General features: G+C 38.6%; 2 protein-coding genes across 4 annotated transcripts; both read right to left on the bottom strand.

Moving 5' to 3' along the window:
• Window positions 1-454: 454 nt before the first annotated feature.
• On the bottom strand, window positions 455-7,132 carry LOC143890477 (uncharacterized). Of its 2 annotated transcripts, none has more exons than XM_077395177.1 (7): window positions 6,977-7,132; window positions 5,463-5,532; window positions 5,287-5,351; window positions 5,063-5,155; window positions 4,784-4,923; window positions 2,065-2,119; window positions 455-1,212 (listed from the first exon to the last, which is right to left on the bottom strand). In XM_077395177.1, exons 2-7 carry the CDS (start codon window positions 5,530-5,532, stop codon window positions 988-990), a joined length of 648 nt encoding a protein of 215 aa, XP_077251292.1. In that variant the 5' UTR covers window positions 6,977-7,132; the 3' UTR covers window positions 455-987. The 2 variants fall into 2 exon arrangements, with proteins under 2 accessions (XP_077251292.1, XP_077251293.1); XM_077395178.1 differs by lacking the exon at window positions 6,977-7,132 and adding an exon at window positions 6,088-6,221.
• A 4,281-nt stretch (window positions 7,133-11,413) lies between these two features.
• On the bottom strand, window positions 11,414-18,133 carry LOC143890476 (nucleoside diphosphate kinase 3-like). Of its 2 annotated transcripts, none has more exons than XM_077395175.1 (7): window positions 17,894-18,133; window positions 16,277-16,411; window positions 13,023-13,060; window positions 12,883-12,933; window positions 12,242-12,409; window positions 12,045-12,157; window positions 11,414-11,748 (listed from the first exon to the last, which is right to left on the bottom strand). In XM_077395175.1, exons 1-7 carry the CDS (start codon window positions 17,973-17,975, stop codon window positions 11,625-11,627), a joined length of 711 nt encoding a protein of 236 aa, XP_077251290.1. In that variant the 5' UTR covers window positions 17,976-18,133; the 3' UTR covers window positions 11,414-11,624. The 2 variants fall into 2 exon arrangements, with proteins under 2 accessions (XP_077251290.1, XP_077251289.1); XM_077395174.1 differs by having other exon boundaries at window positions 16,277-16,414; window positions 17,894-18,130.
• Window positions 18,134-19,464: the final 1,331 nt, after the last annotated feature.

Raw genomic sequence — 19,464 nt, 5'->3', positions numbered from 1 at the left:
CTAATTTGAAGGTCACTTAAACATCCTATATTTCATAGAGGGAGCTACAGGCAGCCACTTTAGAAGAGTAGGAATTTGAAAAGCATCTTCATGGTCTTGATGAGTACACACTGCCAGAGTGTCAAGTAAGACTTTACACCACAACGTGAATGGCCTCTCTCTAAAGTGGGAATTTGAAAAGCAGCTTCATGGTCCTTCACACGGTGGTGAGACCTCTCTTCTGATGGAGCTGGCTACATTATGTTACAACAGGTCGCGCTTAACTGAACCATCTCTCTAAATGGTACAGACAGATAATGCGAGGTCCCATAATACTTTAAGAGGCTTAATGAAATCAATTTTATAAATCCAACTTGTCCATAGATGGGGGAGGTTTCTGTCGGACAACGACCACAAATTCCATACAAACCATTTTTTCCCTTAGCTGGTTTAAGATCTTATGAGGAAGAATCAGTAAATACAAACTACAGCCTTAATTCCAGAATATGTCATATACTTAAGACAGGATTTAAAATGATTAAATGCAACCACCAAAGACAATTACCTCTGTCCAAGTACTAAAGGTTGGAGCAAATGGAACCACCAAAAGATATCTAGTCCAGCAAAAGTCATTCTTGTTGGATAGTCATACTCGTACTCATCATCTCCTACTAAACTGTGCCTTACCATGTAAGGACTGATCCCCAACAGAAAAGCTCTACTCAGCAACTGACCCTAGAAGAAAAAAACAAACATGCTGCCTACAGTCTTGTTAAAAATGCATCACAGACCCAACAATGTATGGCTGAGATCCCGAAAGAGAAGCTCTACTAAGCAAATGACCAAAGGAAAAATAAACTTCCTGCTTAGAGTCCGGTTGAAAATCTATCACAGGCAGTACAAGGACTCGTCCATTGACCCGTTTGCACTGCAAGACGTTCAAGAAAGGGGGCACCTCGAAGCACATTAAAGAAGCACGAAAAATCATCCAATCCCTGCCACCTTCTTCTACTGAAAGTTGCCATAGGAGCCAGCACCACCAGCAGATCTGCCACCTCTTCTTCTTCGCTGATGAACTCCTCCTTGGAGTCGAGCTTTAGCATTCTGGCCCCCACCATGCACCTGCTGCTGCTGCTGCTGCTGCTGGGACAACACCCTCAACCTCTGCTCCTTCATATTTGCAAACAGAGAATCCAATGTCTGAGGCCTCTGCTTCTGCACCATCATCTTCACCTGCAACTCACACAAAAATCCAACAACAACTTCTCTTAATTCAAATGAAACCAAAAATCCAATGCAACAGAGAAAAACAAGCCGCAGAAAACAAAAAGCCCAATATAACATAGACCAGGAACTGACTTTGTTCTTACGTATTGGTAATTTATAATCTCTTATTTCTAATAGTTAATAGAAAAATCTAGTGATATAAAATACAGGAGAGTAACTTCTTAGAAAATGTTTTTTTGTTTTGTTTTTAAAAGATTAACTTCTTAGAAAATGTTGTTCAAAGTCCATATACTGTACAAAAACATTTGTAAGTTCAAACATAGGAGAAGGTGACATGTACAATACAAAAGTATTTGTAGTTTAAACATAAGAGAAAGTGATATATTGGCCTTATGATTCGGGTTTGTACTGTTAGAAATAGTTTCAGTTTTTATCATCATTGTCATATATTCAAACATGGCTGAGTACTAATCCTTTTCGAGTCAAGCCTTCACCATTGTCACAGGCACAAGCATTGAGACAAATTAACTGTTAACGTTTTGCTTTCTTATTTGTAGAGAATTCCATATGATGAAAATTTTCATAACTAGTACAGTCAAGAAAACTCTGGTTCAATCCATCCGTCTCTTTGGCCCGGGTTACTCAAAACAAATAAAATGTAATCAAAAGAAAATATCTGCATATACGTAATCAAAAAAAAAATTAAGTGTTTTCAAGGAAAAAAAAAGGGTCGGTGAAGGATTTATTTTGTAATATCTAATATTTATATAAAAAAGATGCCATCAGGAATATAGAATGTAAGTGCCAAATGCTACTGTTCCATCATAACCCTCTAAACCAAGCTAAACAATTCCTTACCCTTCCAGCAAAACTGCCTTCAGCTACCTTTCTCTGATTTGGTGCAGCCACAACCCTACACATCACCAGGGTGCAACAATCGTCATTCAAAATAAAACAGACCCAAAATCCTATAAATCAATGCAAAACAAATACTTCTACCTTCATAGTTCATACCATCAACATAAAGAGAACTTTCAGCATTTCCATTACCAGCAACCATACATTATGGTGAAAAAAAACTTACCATTGAGCAAACAGTTATATTTATACTAACAATGTGTAGTCAAACCAATACTAGATCAGGGGTATTGTGAAGAATGAACAGCTTTCTCCCTCCAATGTCGTCCCTCTGGTTCTGTATGAGCTCCTCTGAATCCTCCAGACATGACATGAAAGACGAATGCAATTGTTGCTTCTAAGAGTCCTCTGCTCCTCTCCCTCATGGACAGCATAACCAAAGAACGACGATCAAGGTGATATTTTCAAACAACTACCCTTTCAATAGTTTCTTTCCCCCACCTTATATCCCCCAGCCTCAGTTTTGGCCACACAAAGTGAAAAGCCTCTTCTGCAATATTGAGTCTAGAGACAAAAGAATCCATCTGCTGCCATCATCTCCGTGACTGGCTAACAAAATCAAGTCAGTGCAAGGGAGGCCTGCAGCACCATCTCCTGTTTGTCTAACTCAGTATTTCCAAAGCCAATCATTATGTAAGTTACAACCTCCTGGGGTAGCGTTAGAATAAGCGAAAAAATCCAAAATTCCAATGGATTGATGTTGAAATTTTGCCAAAATTGATAGGGCCCTGTCTCAGATGCAGAAGTAATCATGTAAAGCTCTCACTCAGACCCAATTTCTACAATTATGAATTCGGGAATAGAAACTCTAGTGAGTTCCCATCTCAGCTGCAGAAAGAATCATGTAAAGTTCTCAGTCGGAACCAATTTCTACAATTACAAATTTGTGGAATAGAAACTCTAGTGAGTTCTTCTGTCAGCTGCAGAAGGAATTGTGGAAAGTTTTCAGTCGGAACCAATTTCTACAATTATGAATTCGTGGAAAAGAAACTCTAGTGAATTCCCATCTCAGCTGCAGAAGGGGTCATGTAAAGTTCTAAGTCGGACCCAATTTCTACAATCATGAATTCATGGAATATAAACTCTAGTGACTTCATACCTACAAGTGACAAAGAATACCATGCAAATCCTATTCCTTGATCCCAATCTCTTTGCCTCAAAATATAATGCAGAGAATCAAAATCTCAGTATTTCAAAAGCCAAACATTACGTCAATCATGACCACCCACGTAGGGTCATCTAATTCCTTAATCCCAATCTCTTCACCCTAGAATTTAACCTTGGCTTTTGGGGTTGGGTTCCGAATCCTTGAAATCCCCAAGGGTGAAGGGGCTGTCAGCTGCTTGCTGGAAGCATCAAAAATCAAAAGATTGAGAAGCAGGTGGAGGAGAGAAAGATTCCTTCAGATCTGGAGATTGAGATGATGCCTCATAGCTCTAGTCAGCTGCTTCTTACGGAAGTTCCCACCCCCCGAGTCCTTTTGATGGATGCTGCAGGGAGTCTCAACATCAATATTTCAAAAACCAATCATTGTGAGAATTAAGACCTCCCAGGTAGTGGAAATATAAGAGGAAAAATCCGAATCTGCTATGTATTGATAAGGAAAATTTGCTAAGCTGGACAAGGGTCTGGGCTCAGCTGCAGAAAGACCCATGTCAAGCTATCGGTTAGACCCAATTCCTGCAATTGTGAATAAAAGGAATCGAAGCAAAAAAGGCCATTCCCGTTATATTCCTTACGCCCAATCTCTTCACCCCATAAAATAATGCGGAGAAGCTCAGCTACAGATTTAACCACCAGATGAGTTATCAGAGAGAGAAAGTTGATGAAGTCAACAAGCCTAAACATAACCATGTGTAAAAAGAGAGGTACATGATATCTGACAAGCCAGAAAGCAGATTCACCCCAGAAGTACCAGAGTACTACAAACATCATACCTGCTTCACTCGTCACAAAGGAGTCTACAAAAAACTCAACATTCAAAATCATGAATACGAATGATGAACTTAGAATGAAAGCACCTCAACCAAGTTAGCAGAAGTGAACAGAAATTGCAGTTATGCATCATGTTGACCCAAGCATGCATAACCCAAACCCAATTTCAATGTACTTTGGTAATGAATGGATGTTGGGCCACTAGTGAATTGGAACAAACCCACTCCATGATATATCCGAACAACACTCTTGATGCTACACCAACTAGTATTGCCACACCCCCCGTGATTTATTGGTTCAGCAACAATCCCAAACATCATCCATTTTACTCGAAACCTGGAATAACTATGAAAAAATGCAAGCATCCCCCAACACTATGGACTGCCTTCTCACACCAGAAATCGGGCCACGAATACATGCAGCAAACAGATCTTGGTATATAGGGAGAGGAAAATTCAACACTTTAACTAGATGTCTCGTGACAATAAAATCTCAACTTGGTATCTTGCATGCCATAATCAACCGTGGGCAGTAGCCCCAGCTGATGGCTCAAGCTCCATGAATAGCACTCCAAATATATTAACTGAAGCACATGACACATGTCATCATTTGACAAAAAGGAACCACAATTTACCTGTAGAGTGGACATGATCATAATTTCAAAAAACAATAAAGAAAAAATGTATAAAACATGGCAGCTATGAAAGTCGGGGTCAAGTAATACCTGGGCTTGTTCCAATTGACTACCCTGTTGCGAACAGGAGCCCTGTTACGGATAGGAGCAACAGCAGCCTTCCTGGCAACTTCAGTTGCCACTGGGAACTGATTCGCTTGGAAATTTGACCTTCTTGGAGCAAGTACACCCTGCAGACAGAATGCCAATTGCACAACACCAACAATAAGAATACAAGAAAAAAATCAAAATGAAAACCAAATTCAATGGCATAGGATGACTATCTGTAAGAGAGACGAAGCAGACTTGCCTACTGAGTAGGTTCAGTACCTGTCTGATGGATGATCTAGAATTCATGAATCGCTGCACCTTTGAGGAGTTACCTTGGGAAGCACCACTGTTCAGAAATCCCCGGCTTTTATTCTACAAAGTAAAAAAAAAGATTCTTGATAAGGAGTAATAAAAGCAATAATGACACAAGACAAAATATATTTTTTCCCTTTTTTGGGTATGTGTGTTTTTTAAGGGTTTTGAGTGGGTGATTAAATACTTACTGGAACCCTTGACACTCTGCTAGGCTTAGATGGTGAAGGTTTCTTGGACAACTTGATTATATCATCTGAAACAAAGACATAGCATTGCATTCGTCTCAAGAAGCAACTCTACCAGGACTAGAAATGACACTAAAAGAAAAAAACTGTAAAGGGCATAGAAAAGATAAGCAGTATACCCAAGGTCATGTCCATCTTCTTCTCTGTGAGAGCAATTGCTTCACTTGTCATTGCAGGCTTAGTTGCCATCTGGAAAACAGGGAGAGATTTAGGAGAACATAATATGAAATTGTAATTAATGTTGAACAAACACAAGCTCTACAAAGACAACATGCAAAATATCCATGAACCCAAGAAGAGGGTGAACAGGATCCCACAAATTCCATGACCTGAAGAAAAGCATATTATCAAATGTTCACAATTGTATTCGTAAAAATTGTACCTATGTTCTTATGAAAAATAAAAATATCAACCGATGTGAACTATTCAACCATACATGAAAGGCCATCGCTCTAAGTGACAAACAGAAAACTAGATGCGAACTTTTTTCCCTTAGGTATGTATCACACAATTATCCCCAGCCACCCATTGACGACCAAAACAACCTAACTACAATAGTCAGAACATAAAGGGGCCGTTTGGATACACAGATTTTAGAATCCAGGTTTTTAGTTTGAAAACAGTGTAAAAGAGTATTCATGATCAAGCTGCTGTATGCTGTCCTAACAGCGTTTCTTGGATTTTAAGTGAGAAATTCAGGTTTTAAAAATCTCTCCTGCATCCTGAGATTTAGATTTCTAAAACCTGGAAATATGGGAGGATCTGCTGCTCTCTTGCTGATGCTCTCTTGCTGACGGAAAGAAGGGCGAGAAGTCAAAAAACGACGGCTGGTCCGCTTCTTCTCTTGTCTCTTAGCTACAATTTCGAAGAAATCCAGGAATTTAAAATCCGCATATCCAAACGGCCCCAAAATATTCTACCAAATCATTCGTAATTTACAAAACCATAACACCCACCCACCCACCCCCCGCGCGACAAAACACCCCGAGGCTCCTCTCCAACGATCTACCCTCTACAATAAGCCCGTTTTCATGTCTCCATAGAGTCCAAAACCATCTGTATAAAACAAAACCCGAATCCCAACAGTGGTTTCTAGTGAGAAAGTGCAGAACCAGAGGTAAAAATCTTAATGATAGGTTTTATGCAGGAGATATCATCACATAGGTGAAGGCCCCAAAGAAGAAAACGACAATTAAAAGTTTCCACATGGAAACCCAAAGTAAAGAAATCTTCATGTCATTAAAAAAAATCTTGGATCGATTGGTTTTCAAGAACCAGGTAACATGAATCAAACATCAAACCATAAACAAAGAAAAGACATTAATAAAGAACGAAAAAGTAAATAAAATTTAATTTAAAGAAAAGGAAAAAAGAAAACCAAGAGAGAAGACAATTTAAAGAACAAATAAAATATAAAGTAAATAGAAACATATTGTTATCAGATGAACACCCAACAGAAAGGAAATCTTTCGGTCATTATAGAAGGAGATAGCAAAATAAAAGTTAAATTAGAGAGAAAAATCTACAAAAGAAATCAGGATCTAGGGTTTATGAAATCCAATCAAAACAACGAACAAAGCAACATTTCAAATAAAAGAGAAATATAGAGAGATCGACGCAAGGAAATACTAACCGATTCCAGAAATTGCTATCGAAAGATGTCGGGATCTAGGGTTTATGCAATCGTACCAACGATCTGACAAGAAAAATTAGGGCGAAAGAAAGCTGAGGTTTCAGTGTCCCCCAAAGCTAAAAATAAAGAGGTCTGTGTTCAGCGTCTCGATATTTATAGGTGGCCGGGAGGGTCGGCGGACTCCATAACGATATTGTAAGTTGTAATTGAATGGAGCTTTGAAGTCCGCTTGCATAGCCCAAGGAGAATCCATCGTGGGTTAAACTTTCAAAAAGATGATATAGGATAATTCACACAACTTATTAGGTGAATTGTGGCACACTTTAACGCTTTCTGACGTCAAATCACGTTACCCGGGTGCGAATTATCCTCCAGGGGGTGCTAATTTATCATAACCCTTACATTATTTGCCCTTTCATCTAACACGCTACGTCACTCGATAAAAAACAGGATCGCTCCTACACCACAGGAAAAACAGATAAGCCCACATGTGTATTTCGATAGTGTAAAGCTTAGGAGGCTTTGTTTGGATTTCAGGAATTTTCTGGAAAAGTTTGAAAAGGAAAAATATTTATAAAAGCTCCTACATTTTTTTACACAAGAAAAAAGATAATTTGAACTAACCTTATTAAATTTTTATTTAAAGTAACCTTCAATTTATGATGATATCACTTTAAATTGACCATAATTATATCATTTCCCTTATGCTCCGTTTGGTTGCTGGGTTTTTTTTGTGCCTGGGAGTTTTGTGGGAGAGTAAGTTAAATTTTGGTCCCATCCCATGTTTGGTTGCCTTTTAGCACTAGGTTTATTTTAATCCCACTCTTGTAATGATTACTTGTGGGGTGAATTTTTTAATCCCACTTTTGTAATGATTGCCTTTTCATCCCATCCCAAGATAACCCCAGGAACAAAAATAAACTCAGGAACCAAAAATAAGCTTGAGAAGAATTTTTTTTCTACCCAACAATTCAAGCAACCAAACAAAGGTATTTTTTTCTCCCACCATATCTCCCAGGGTATTTTTTTCTCCCACATAACCAAACATGGGATTTTTATTTTACCAGGATACTTCCAGGACTTTTTTTTTCCCACCTATCTCCCAGGGTATTTTTTTCTCCCACATAACTCCCGGGACCAAAAAAAACCCGGCAACCAAACAGAGCATTAGGGGATGGACATGGTTGGGTTCGGTTCGGTTCTGCTATCGGTTCCCAGAATTTGGAACCAAAACCAAGCCACTTACCATTAGAACCGAACCAAACCAGAACCGAACTTGATTGGTTCAGTTCGGTTCGGTTTTGGGTTTACCCAACTGATGGGACATAAATACGGCGCGACTCTCGAATCTCACCACGTGTTGTCCATACACCAATGAAGCTTAATAATCATTAAGAAAGGTGTTGATGAGCGGCAAGACCATGCGGTTAAGCCACGTGTCACCTTCTCGCCGTCTAAGCCTCATCATCATAAATTATATGAAGAGATTACGCAGCGAAACCTCGCGCGCCGTCAAACCAGGAGAACAGCCCAATCCTGCGAAGGAAGGTTTTCTCTCCATAATAATGAAAAGGCCCGCACGCTACCCCTTAAAAGGAGGAGAAGGGGAGGAGAAAATTCCCATCTTATCTCCCTCGAGACAACCCTATCAACAACAGAGGAGGCCGGGAGCTTGGTCCCACTCTCCCTGTTCATCCCCTCTGACCCATCCAAAAGAAAAACCTGCGCCTTAGCCTTGGTAAACCTGATCAAACCTCCGCCTTTTCTTGCTGTTCTTTATATTGTTGGTCCAGAATCTGACTTGGGTGTCGAAGTGGTCGTCCAGGACCCACCCCGGACCCCCCTGACCCCTCTGTTTGTGATTGCAGACCCCGCGGAGGCTCTCTACCCACCGCGCGATCGTAGACCCGGATTCTGACGCCATCACCAATCTTTTTTTTATTATTATTCTTTTCCATTTTTTGGATGAATTAATGGAATCTATGGGCTCAATTATCACGCTAGTAGAAAACAAGAAGACAAGAACAATAAAAACTAGAAAGCCCCTCTTTTTGGCTATTATAATTTTTAATTTTTTATCACTCATTTTAAGTGTGAACGGCTAGTGTTGACTCCTTGAAGAAATGATATTATGCAGCAGACCCTTGTTTCATTATCTACACTCTTCCCGACGTGTTCCGTTCTCAAGTCAAAAGAATTGTAAAAATTTAAAACTCATCCTCTTAAAAGGTTTGGTTATGGTTCGGTTCTCGGTTCCAAGAGCCAAACCCAAAACTGAAACAGAAACAAAATGGTTCCTAATTTTGGGAACCAGAGCTGAACCACCAAATCCTAGAACCGAACCGAACTGAACCAAATAGGCCTGTTCGGTTCTGTTTTTCAGGTTGAACCGGAACCATGTCCACCTCTAATTTCCCTTAAAAATTATGGAAAGAATAATAATTCAAGAAAAGATTTTTCACCAGAAATGTTTTTCTTGAAATTCAAATAGGGCCTCAACGTCTTCCACCCATCCTTGATTGAGGGTTCAGGACTGTGCGATGAATGGCATTCGACATTATGTATTCAAAAGGGTCATAATCTTCTCGGTCCTCGTTCTGATCCTTTTCAGGGTGCGGAGTGCTTTATGTATTCTACTTTCTGAGTTTGGGCCACAATCCATTTGAAAGAGGGAAGAAACTCAAGAGAGAAGGGATAATCAACATCAGAACAAAAAAATGGGAAAAATTGTTGTCATCTTGACTAGGGGTTTATAAATGTTACAAAAATATCACTGGTGAACATATAAATGGTATTTTCATACATTGGCACCCTACGACTCAGACGTAAGACACCTATCAGATTTTGTGGCTATGTGTGGGTTGAAATTCTAAATAATTTTGGGCCGAATCCAATGAACATAGTTTAGATTAGTTGTTGTGCCAAAATCCTGCCATAAAGGTTGCGATCCTTTGGATCCATGGGACAATCTGAGGCCATTGACAATCCTAGCAAAAATGATATGAAGACATTGTGGCCCATATTTATTGTGGACCATGGGTTGAATCATTTATAAACAAAAAGCCAAAAAATTAAAAAACAATATTGTCACCTGGGAAGGGCAGTGCAAGGGCTACTTATGAGGATTATTTGACTGTGATATGATTGATTTTAAAGAGTTTTTATATGGTGGAAGCCCGTATTAGGATCCAAATCTTCCATTTGACGGGCGAGGTAGAAGAAATTTACTATGACAAAAGCTTCTAAAGACTCATTCACCCTCTGTATCGACTCTTGATTTCTTCCTCTTCCTCTTTTTTTCCTTCATTTTCTTATTTTCCTTCCTCTTCTCCTTTTGGTGCTGCTACAGCTCATAAATTAAAAATATAAAGAGGAACCTGTGGATTCACATCCCGACTACTCTCAAGCATGAAAGCAGCTACTTGCACCCATTAAGATATCATTTACCTTGGCATCTTTGTTTGAGAACACTTTTTAGAGACTGGTAGAAATATTCATGAGCAGTTGGCTGTCCAACCATTTGAACCAATTCCATCTCCTACATTATCTTCAAATCTCTCATAGATAAACACCCAACATTTCAAATTTGAGTTGGGAAAACTTCTCGAAAGATACCCTACTTCTGAATTGAATTCTTTTTGGTTAAAGAATCTCTTTCAAGAAAAACAAAGTCCTGCTTTTGGCGGCACCCTTATAGGTTCGGATAATCGTACCAACCATTATTGCAGCCTCCTGATTTGACAAGGCTATAGTGGCTCTTCCCAATCCCTCTTCACCATTGCTCCAAGTTCACTTTCCAAGATTAATAGTATCGACTGAGGAGAGCATATATAAGAGGTAATTGATAATGCTCACGAAATTTAAGTTGTCGGGAGCTTAACCCCCTCATTATTTAAAAAGCAAATCATAGTATAAATCCTCTCGGAGGGTTTTAGTAGTCAAGTTAAAATGCATTGAAATGTCAACTCATTTGGTTAACTAATAATATTCTTGTAAAGTCAATTAAAGCAGTATTAGTGTTTATAAAATCTAGGGTTGTATACAAATAGCATAAAACTGCATCCTTGGAAACTATCAGATGTCAGCGAAAGTGTGAAACAACACATTTTGAAATCAGTGACTTTTAGACAAGCGAATTTGAAACTTTCAACGAAAGCAAAATCAGTGCATTCCAAACAGCCCCTTAGGAATTAGAGGAAATCGAGAAGACCCACTTCCCAACTTACATGCTGAAAACAAACAAACAAACACGCACACGTGCACGCAGGGGCGCACAAGCAGTTCAAATTTAAACCATTGTCTTCGCCCTTAAAACATCTTGACAGAAACAGCAACATAATTTTAGAGATTGGAACAAAATGCAGGAGATTTATCAATTCTTTGCAATTTATCAAGGAAATGCTGGAAAAGTAAAAGGCGTGAGAAAACAAGGAGAAATGAGGGTGCCGTGCATTATTGCAAAAATTTCATTAATATTGTTTTGAATTGCCAGAAATGGGGAGTCCTCTCACCTCCACAAAATCGATTTATTAATACTAAGCCTTTTCAGATGAAGACCGAGTAGTAGCCTGCCTTAGAGAATAGATAGTATGAATGGCAAAATCTTCTGCCAGTTAATTAGAATTGAAAAAAGAACAATGCAAGTAGATCAGTTAACACCGTAGACCCATTTCTCTGCATTGCATGTATAATTAACTAACTCACTTGGTTCAAACCACAGCCCAATCTCATCCTTGGCTGTTTCAAGTCCATCACTCCCATGGATGATATTTCTGCATGCAAACCATTTTCAGATTATGAAAATTAAGAGAAACATGCATACAAAGAATTTGAAAATTGCAATAGATAGAAAGAGACCAGTTTTCAGAGGATGAATACAGAAAATTACTGTCAAGAGAGTACTACTGCATTCTGCAGGCTGATATTTTTTATATTTATTTTCATTAAAATTGTGGAAGTTGGTGAAGTATATATATTTCATCCTGTACCTTGCATGAGCAGTAATTTAAAAGAAGGGAGAACAATCAAAATCACATAACACTTGGCTTAGTTTAGATAAACTGAATACCTTCCAACCACAACTGCAAGGTCACCCCTGATGGTTCCTGGCTCTGATTTCTGTGGGTCCGTGGCTCCAATAAGTTTCCGACCGTATTTTATGACTCCTTCACCTTCCCAAACCTAAAAAAGATTACAAGGAAAATGTGTTGAGTAAAACCTAAAAATGCAGTTATATAAGATGATTTATGATAAAACGGATCTTACCATGGCAAGGACAGGGCCAGAGCTGAGAAAGTCACACAGGCCACTAAAGAAGGGTCTTTCCTTGAGGTCATGGTAATGCTTCTCCGCAAATTCTTTGGAAGGAACCACTAACTTAATGGCTACAAGTTTATATCCTTTGCGCTCGAAACGCGAGATGATTTCTGCAATCTAAAGTAAAAAGTGATCCGGGTTAGAACACGTTCAAAGACATTCAGATAGGGAGTGCCTCAAACAATAAAGAAGTGGCTTTTTTTATAAACCATCCAAAATAGTACCACAATCAAATAGCCCAGTTGGCCATACTGTCAAAGATGTTAGAATAAAATATCTGTGGGGAGGCTAGTTTGGCAAGTAAGAATGAAAAGCTATGGCCTGAGTTAGCAGGAGAAGGCGATATCTCAGGAAACATCCTTAAATTAAATAAAGTAAATCCAAGAGGGAGATAAGGCTGGAATGATTGATGCCAGGAATGGAAAGTGAGCCTACTATGTAAAGTGTGCTAGGGCTCAAGAATCCAATGTTTATAGAATGGGAGATTGTATCCTAAATTTAGTCCACTTTCCATAAACCATATTACCATATAAAGAAAAAAAGAAAAAAAGAAAAAACGAGGGCTGGGAGATCTGGATGAGGCGTTTTACCAGTCCTCTCTGCACTCCATCAGGCTTAATCGCAATAAAAGTACGTTCCATCTGAAAAGGGTGAAAATGTCATCAGATAAAGAAGTGAAAAAAAGAGCACTAAATGCACATTGACAACTTATTACAGAGAAAGAGAATACCTCTGCAGCATGTGCCTCCTGATCTTGAAGCATGTACACTAGGAACAAGAAAAACAATAAAATGGATATTAGAATTCAGTAATACATAGCAATGACCTACATTCTCATACCATGTAGGTAATAGTTTCTAAGGCATGATTGCTACAAAATAAATTAATAGAAACATCAATGTGTTCAATTTGCTCATCCACAGAACCAGTGAAATTTTCAACATGGCAATGTCATCGCCAGGTATGCTGGTGAATCCAAATAAACATATGATGGCTGACCAGAAACAAACTTTCTTAAGTTAAAACTTCAACATGATTGCACAACAATCCTTGCGGCAGCAAGGGCTTATGTCTAATGGAAATTACATTGAGCACAGAACCAGTGAAATTTTCAACATGGCAATGTCATCGCCAGGTATGCTGGTGAATCCAAATAAACATATGATGGCTGACCAGAAACAAACTTTCTTAAGTTCAAACTTCAACATGATTGCACAACAATCCTTGCGGCAGCAAGGGCTTATGTCTAATGGAAATTACATTGAACATGGAAAGTTATTAATGAAGATATTATGATTTATTTCCGCATTATTTAGTTTCTCGTATTTTTATTTCCATATTATTAGTTTCTAGGATTTTATTTTCCATGTTAATTTTATGAATTATTATTTTAGTAGGTTTCTATCTTTTATGTTGTTTATTTGCCTATATATAGGCCTCTTTACAACTTATTTTGGAACTTTTGATGATTATTGATATTGAATAAAGATTATTCTCCCTCTAATTCTGGTTTCCTTCTTCTCTCTGCGACTCACAGATGCAAGTGGAGCCTGGGACTACGCTCGCGTTCCATGCCACTTTCCCAGTCATTACGAGCGTTGTCCAGCATTCCAGAGTTCGGATGATTGCAACTCATGCTACTTAAGTGGGTCGTCTATGTATTTGATCCAGGCGAATTAGAATTCGAGGGCGAGTTCTTTCCAAGCGGGGGAGAATGATGCAGATATTAGGATTTATTTCTGCATTATTTAGTTTCTCGTATTTTTATTTCCATGTTATTAGTTTCTAGGATTTTATTTTCCATGTTATTTTTAGGAATTATTATTTTAGTAGGTTTCTATCTTTTAGGTTGTTTATTTGCCTATATATAGGCCTCTTTACGACTTATTTTGGAACTTTTGATGATTATTGATATTGAATAAAGATTATTCTCCCTCTAATTCTGGTTTCCTTCTTCTCTCTGCGACTCACAGATGCAAGTGGAGCCTGGGACTACGCTCGCATTCCATGCCACTTTCCCAGTCATTACGAGCGTTGTCCAGCATTCCAGAGTTCGGAGGATTGCGACTCATGCTACTTGAGTGGGTCATCTACGTATTTGATCCAGGCGAATTAGAACTCGAGGGCGAGTTCTTTCCAAGCAGGGGAGAATGATGCAGATATTATGATTTATTTCCGCATTATTTAGTTTCTCGTATTTTTATTTCCATGTTATTAGTTTCTAGGATTTTATTTTTCATGTTATTTTTAGGAATTATTATTTTAGTAGGTTTCTATCTTTTAGGTTGTTTATTTGCCTATAAATAGGCCTCTTTACAACTTATTTTGGAACTTTTGATGATCATTGATATTGAATAAAGATTATTCTCCCTCTTGATGATTATTGATATTGAATAAAGATTTTTCTCCCTCTAATTCTGGTTTCCTTCTTCTCTCTTCTGATTTCTTCTCTTCTCTCCCTAAAATCATCTCTTCTTCAGGCTATTTTCGTCTCTTCTTCCCCTTTCGTCTATTTCTCTCCCCTTTCCTCAATTTTTCTTCACGGTGTTGCATCAGTTATTCACTTGTTTGGTGACATTTTGCATAGCAATCCTCGCTTCAGCAAGAGTGTGTGTGTGTGTGAGAGAGATTGCATAGAAGCATAACTTGCCCAAGCTTTAGTAATTTAGTAGCAGAACCCTCTGACACCATGTAACAACTGATTTTTTCCATGCATGGTGAATTGTGATCAGATGATGGAAGCGATTGCACCTGTATCTCAATAGTGCGACCCTCAAGCACGACATGTCCTCGGGAGAGGCATAACAAGAATGCATTCTTTGATGTGTACAAGATAAATGCTCTAATAAAGTGTATAATGCACTAAAAAGAAGACAAATGCAGTACATTAGTTCGCAACAAATTGCTGAATGAGCATAGCAGCTAAATAAGTTTTCTTGAAAAAGTAAATACAAAATAATGAAGAAAATTAAAGCATTGTTACTCTATTGACTTAAAGCGCCTAGCGTTTATCCCATAACTCACTCAAATGCTGTTCTACTCAACAGGGAAAAAGCATCCCAACTTACCCATCATTACATACCAAATGATTAAGGTAAAAACAAGAAAGAAAAAAAAAAAGCATCCCAGCTTACCCATCATTATATACCAAAAGATTAAGGGAAAAAAGAAAATTTAAATAAAATCCCTAAATTGTTGTGAAAGGATCAGAGAGAAGGTTTGATCAATGTAGGAAACTGATGGCAGCAACAGATGAGTACAGTGGTATGAGGTGTAATATCGGGAGAAGTCTAGGCTGGCATTCATATTTAAAATGCAGTCCACGCCTTTTCTTTCGACCCGTGATCATGCTTAAGCAAAGTTTGTTTCTGTAGAAGAGGTTGCGAGTGCCCAATGCTATAACTTGAACATGGGCAAGGGCCCTCTTCCATTCTTCCAACCTCATCTACTGACCACCATTATTGCCTTCCTACTCAGACCTTTTACTTTCAAGCCATCATGTCCTTTCTTTCACCAGAACAAATATAGACAGAAAAACAGCAGAGACACAGAGAAATTATATTCTTAGATGGAAAAGAATAAAAAATAGCACATGTTAAACCATTAAATGAGAGAGAGAGAGAGAGAGAGAGAGAGAGAGAGAGAGAGAGAGAGAGAGGAGGGTAGGATGGAGAACCACACATCAAACCTAAGCAGTACAAATATGAGAATGTGCATGATACAAATTGCTTCTCACCACATATGAATGTGTATATTTTCTTACAAACTTAGAAACCAGTATACAGTGTTCCTGAAACTCTCATTACCATCCTACTTTATTACAGGATATTGCTTTAATAAACACAGTGCCAGGATATAAATATATAGCTCTGGAAATAATGGCAATGGCATCACTCGAAAATTTGGGGTTCACAGTAGCAAGAGAGCAGGCTCAAAATTAGACAAGAGAAACACAAAACAGAACAGAAATTTTCTAACTCAAACCTGCTGCAGGAAGAACGAGGGCTCCCGAAACCCACCCCCTGAAAGCATTCCTAGAATCTGCCCTCTCACAAATGGACGCAACAGCAGGAACCTTTCCTCTGAATGAAGTTGCTGCAGCCGCTGCTACTGCTCGCCCTTCTACATAAGAGAGGGAGAAGTAAGCTAACAATGTGAAATAGGTGCAATGTGAAAGAGGTGATACATTAGTCCATTGTTATCAAGAGAAATTATATCGTGGCAGACCGTGAAGTCCCGTCAAGGTGGGACGTCAGAGGTACCACCCTTGACATTTGATCCAACAGCAGCCTCTTAAAAAATGGTCTGCTGTTGGATCAAATATCAAGGGTGGTACCGCTTTGACGGTACTTCACGGTCGGGCACCATATAAAAACTCTGTTACAAAGCATATATCTCACATCACAACATTCCAATCATCATAATGAAACCAAGGAAAATCACATTTTCTTTCAGCGTGCTACTCACAAGTCTATTGGCATATAATGATTGGTGGAAGGCCAACCATCTCAAACAAAATGACCTAAGATGGGAACAAATCAAAAACCAAAAATTTAAGACATAGGAGTGTCCAAAAAAGGGGGAAAAAAAATACCATAATGGCCTCTTTGGAATCACCCTGATCCGTAAAGAAGCTACCCTATAAACGAAGCAAAAACTATAATCCTATGACAACTCTCATAACTCTAAATGAAAACACCTTCCTACTTAATAATACAAGCTGGTTGGATGAGTTGCCAAAAAATGGTTAATTTATCAACCCCAAATGGGACTGTCACACAAAAAAAAGATGCAGAAAATGAGGAAAAAGATAATATCTAGATGAAAACGATGAGGAAATGAACAGGGATGAGATAATTCGATTAAGAAGAAAAAATCTAAATCCACAAAGATGGAAATTTTAAAATAGTTATGATAAAATCTTTATTTATTTAATATACTGGTAGGGGGGGTCTGCCTAACCCCAGCTTACCCATCAAAAAAAAAAAAAAAAAAAATCAATTTCGCGGTTGATTTCCTTTTTTTTAACATTTTTTCCCTGTATACAGAATCCATACATACAAATCTTGAGACCAATCACATGTGAAAAGCAATAAGACAAGTAAAAGAATCAGAAACTACGACAGCAGATTAAAGCTTCTACGAAAGCAGATGTGAAAGAAAAGGAAACCGTACCGCAAAAGGCCCATACAACAAAATAATCGAATGATTAATAGCAGATCGAGACCTAACAAAAGGTACTTGGAAACAATAAAAAATGAAAATGCAGGTAAAAAATCAGAAAACATATATCCAGCTTCTAAGTAGCAAAATCCATCACAGAAAGCAATGATAAAAAAACCAGATCTAAAAAAAGCAAATCGGGACCACGTGCCGATCGAGATGGTTTTAACCCTACCGGAAAAGGCAAATACAATAAATAATCGAATGATTAACAGCAGATCGAGACCTAACAAAAGCTACTTGGAAACAAAAAAAAATGAAAATTTAGGTCAAAACTCGGGGAAAAAAATCTATCAAGCTACTAATAAGCAAAATCCATCACAAAGAAAGCAATGAGAAAACCTAGATCTAGAAAAATCAAAAGTATCCAAAACTCACCACCAAAAAGAGGCGAGCTTTTCGAAGCAGAGAGGAGGGCCTTTACGGCCTTGGAAGCAGATCTATAGATCTGTGAGCTCATCTTGGTAGCTACAGAAGAGAAGAAGACTAGAAAATCTTTCTACGGAGCTCTAGCTTAAGAAATGATCTACTAGGGTTTTCAGCTGTGAGGAATAGAGATGGGGGTGGGACTTTTTAATGGTTTCTTACTTTCCCGTGGCTTGGAGTGACCGAACCGGATTACACATCGCATGCATCTCAGAATTAGCTTATTTCCGTACTTACCCCTTTACTTTGTAAAATTGACCGGTTTATACTCCATTGTGGCGCAGACGCAGGAGGGTATTATGGTCATTCACTAGTACCGTGACCAGCATCTGTTTCGCGTTGAGTCCTAAAATGTCGGATCTTTCACGCGAATGATCTTAGCACATTCAGCAATAGATACGCTCTATTTATTGGATGGCTAGGATTATTTGATCTTACGTTCCTTAGAGGAGTTAGGAGTCCTGATCTCTCTGGTTCTGACTTGGATGCCATTGAGAAGGGTAATTTGGTGGGCCACAGCTCCATCCGACCCCAGAATTCCAACCTCCATAGGCTGATCTAACTCCATCATGCTTTCACCATTGTGATTCACTGATTTGTGGATGGGACCCACGGTGACAAGAAGGTTGCAGTGGCCCACTAAACAAACAACTCCACGGGTCAGCTTTAATGGAGCTTGTGACAGACTATTTATTGGCAAATTCCAACTACAGATCCCTTCCTCCCTCCTTCAACAATGCCACCCCTCCTCTCTTCATTTTCCACTTACCTGTTTAGCTGTCCACAATCAATCAAAAGAAACGTTTAATAAAGTGGAGAGTGCCATTGTCAAAATAAGGGAGTGCAGATATTAATCCTATTTTTTAAAGGAATCATGGCATGCAATATCATGATTAATACAGGGCAAATCATTCATGTGGATTTCTCATTTCTCACCCTTTCTCGCTCATGCCCTCTTCGTCTCCCACTCTCCTTACCCTCTCTGCCCACTTGATAAACCAATATTCAAGGCTGGGAAACATGGCCGAAATGTATGTAGTGATGGATTTTGGTCTATTGCCGAAGAATTTCATCTATGCCGATGAAAAAAGCCTTCCACATGAAGGGTGGGTTGATTCCATCTTTTTCTTCTAGGCGAATGATGCTATCTTTTCTCAATGGTATAGGAAAGGGTTGTTTTTTCAAAGAGGAGAGAGAAAGAGACAGAGGGGTCAATTTAAGATATTTGGGGGTCGATTTATGACTGCCCTTTTTCAAAAGGATTAGAGAGAGAAATCTTTCTTCTTCTTCTTTTCCCAAAGAGATTACTGTCGCCATTATTGACTGAGGGAGAGATTTAAGAGATTTGCCATCTTTAATATTTCTTCTCATCAAGGTTAAAAAGCCATGACAAAAAGGGAAATGATTTCTGCGCTCCAATGTTTTGATAAACATGCGCTCCATTTTTTATCGTGTAGTATTTAAAGGGTTGTCGGAGGAATACTACAGTTCTCAAAAAGCTCCTAAAGCCTTCAAATACTACA

This window comes from Tasmannia lanceolata, unplaced genomic scaffold, assembly GCF_043159265.1.
Source record: "Tasmannia lanceolata isolate RefF3 unplaced genomic scaffold, GAP_Taslan_0.1 ptg000013l, whole genome shotgun sequence".
Taxonomy (NCBI): Eukaryota; Viridiplantae; Streptophyta; class Magnoliopsida; order Canellales; family Winteraceae; genus Tasmannia; species Tasmannia lanceolata.
The sequence above is the reverse complement of the archived record's forward strand: the minus strand, read 5'-3'. Positions and strand labels throughout refer to the sequence as shown.

What these genes read in the sequence shown, in the direction of transcription:
- LOC143890477 (XM_077395177.1), bottom strand. Translation starts at nt 5,532, where the DNA reads ATGGCAACTAAGCCTGCAATGACAAGTGAAGCAATTGCTCTCACAGAG. An exon ending in GTCAATTGGAACAAGCCCAG is followed by an intron (nt 2,120 to 4,783) that starts GTATTACTTGAC and finishes GGTGATGTGTAG; the next exon opens with GGTTGTGGCTGCACCAAATC. An exon ending in AAGGCAGTTTTGCTGGAAGG is followed by an intron (nt 1,213 to 2,064) that starts GTAAGGAATTGT and finishes TGTGAGTTGCAG; the next exon opens with GTGAAGATGATGGTGCAGAA.
- LOC143890476 (XM_077395174.1), bottom strand. Translation starts at nt 17,975, where the DNA reads ATGAGCTCACAGATCTATAGATCTGCTTCCAAGGCCGTAAAGGCCCTC. An exon ending in CCTCGTTCTTCCTGCAGCAG is followed by an intron (nt 13,061 to 16,276) that starts GTTTGAGTTAGA and finishes TCTTGTTCCTAG; the next exon opens with TGTACATGCTTCAAGATCAG. An exon ending in CTTGCAGTTGTGGTTGGAAG is followed by an intron (nt 11,749 to 12,044) that starts GTATTCAGTTTA and finishes GTTTGCATGCAG; the next exon opens with AAATATCATCCATGGGAGTG.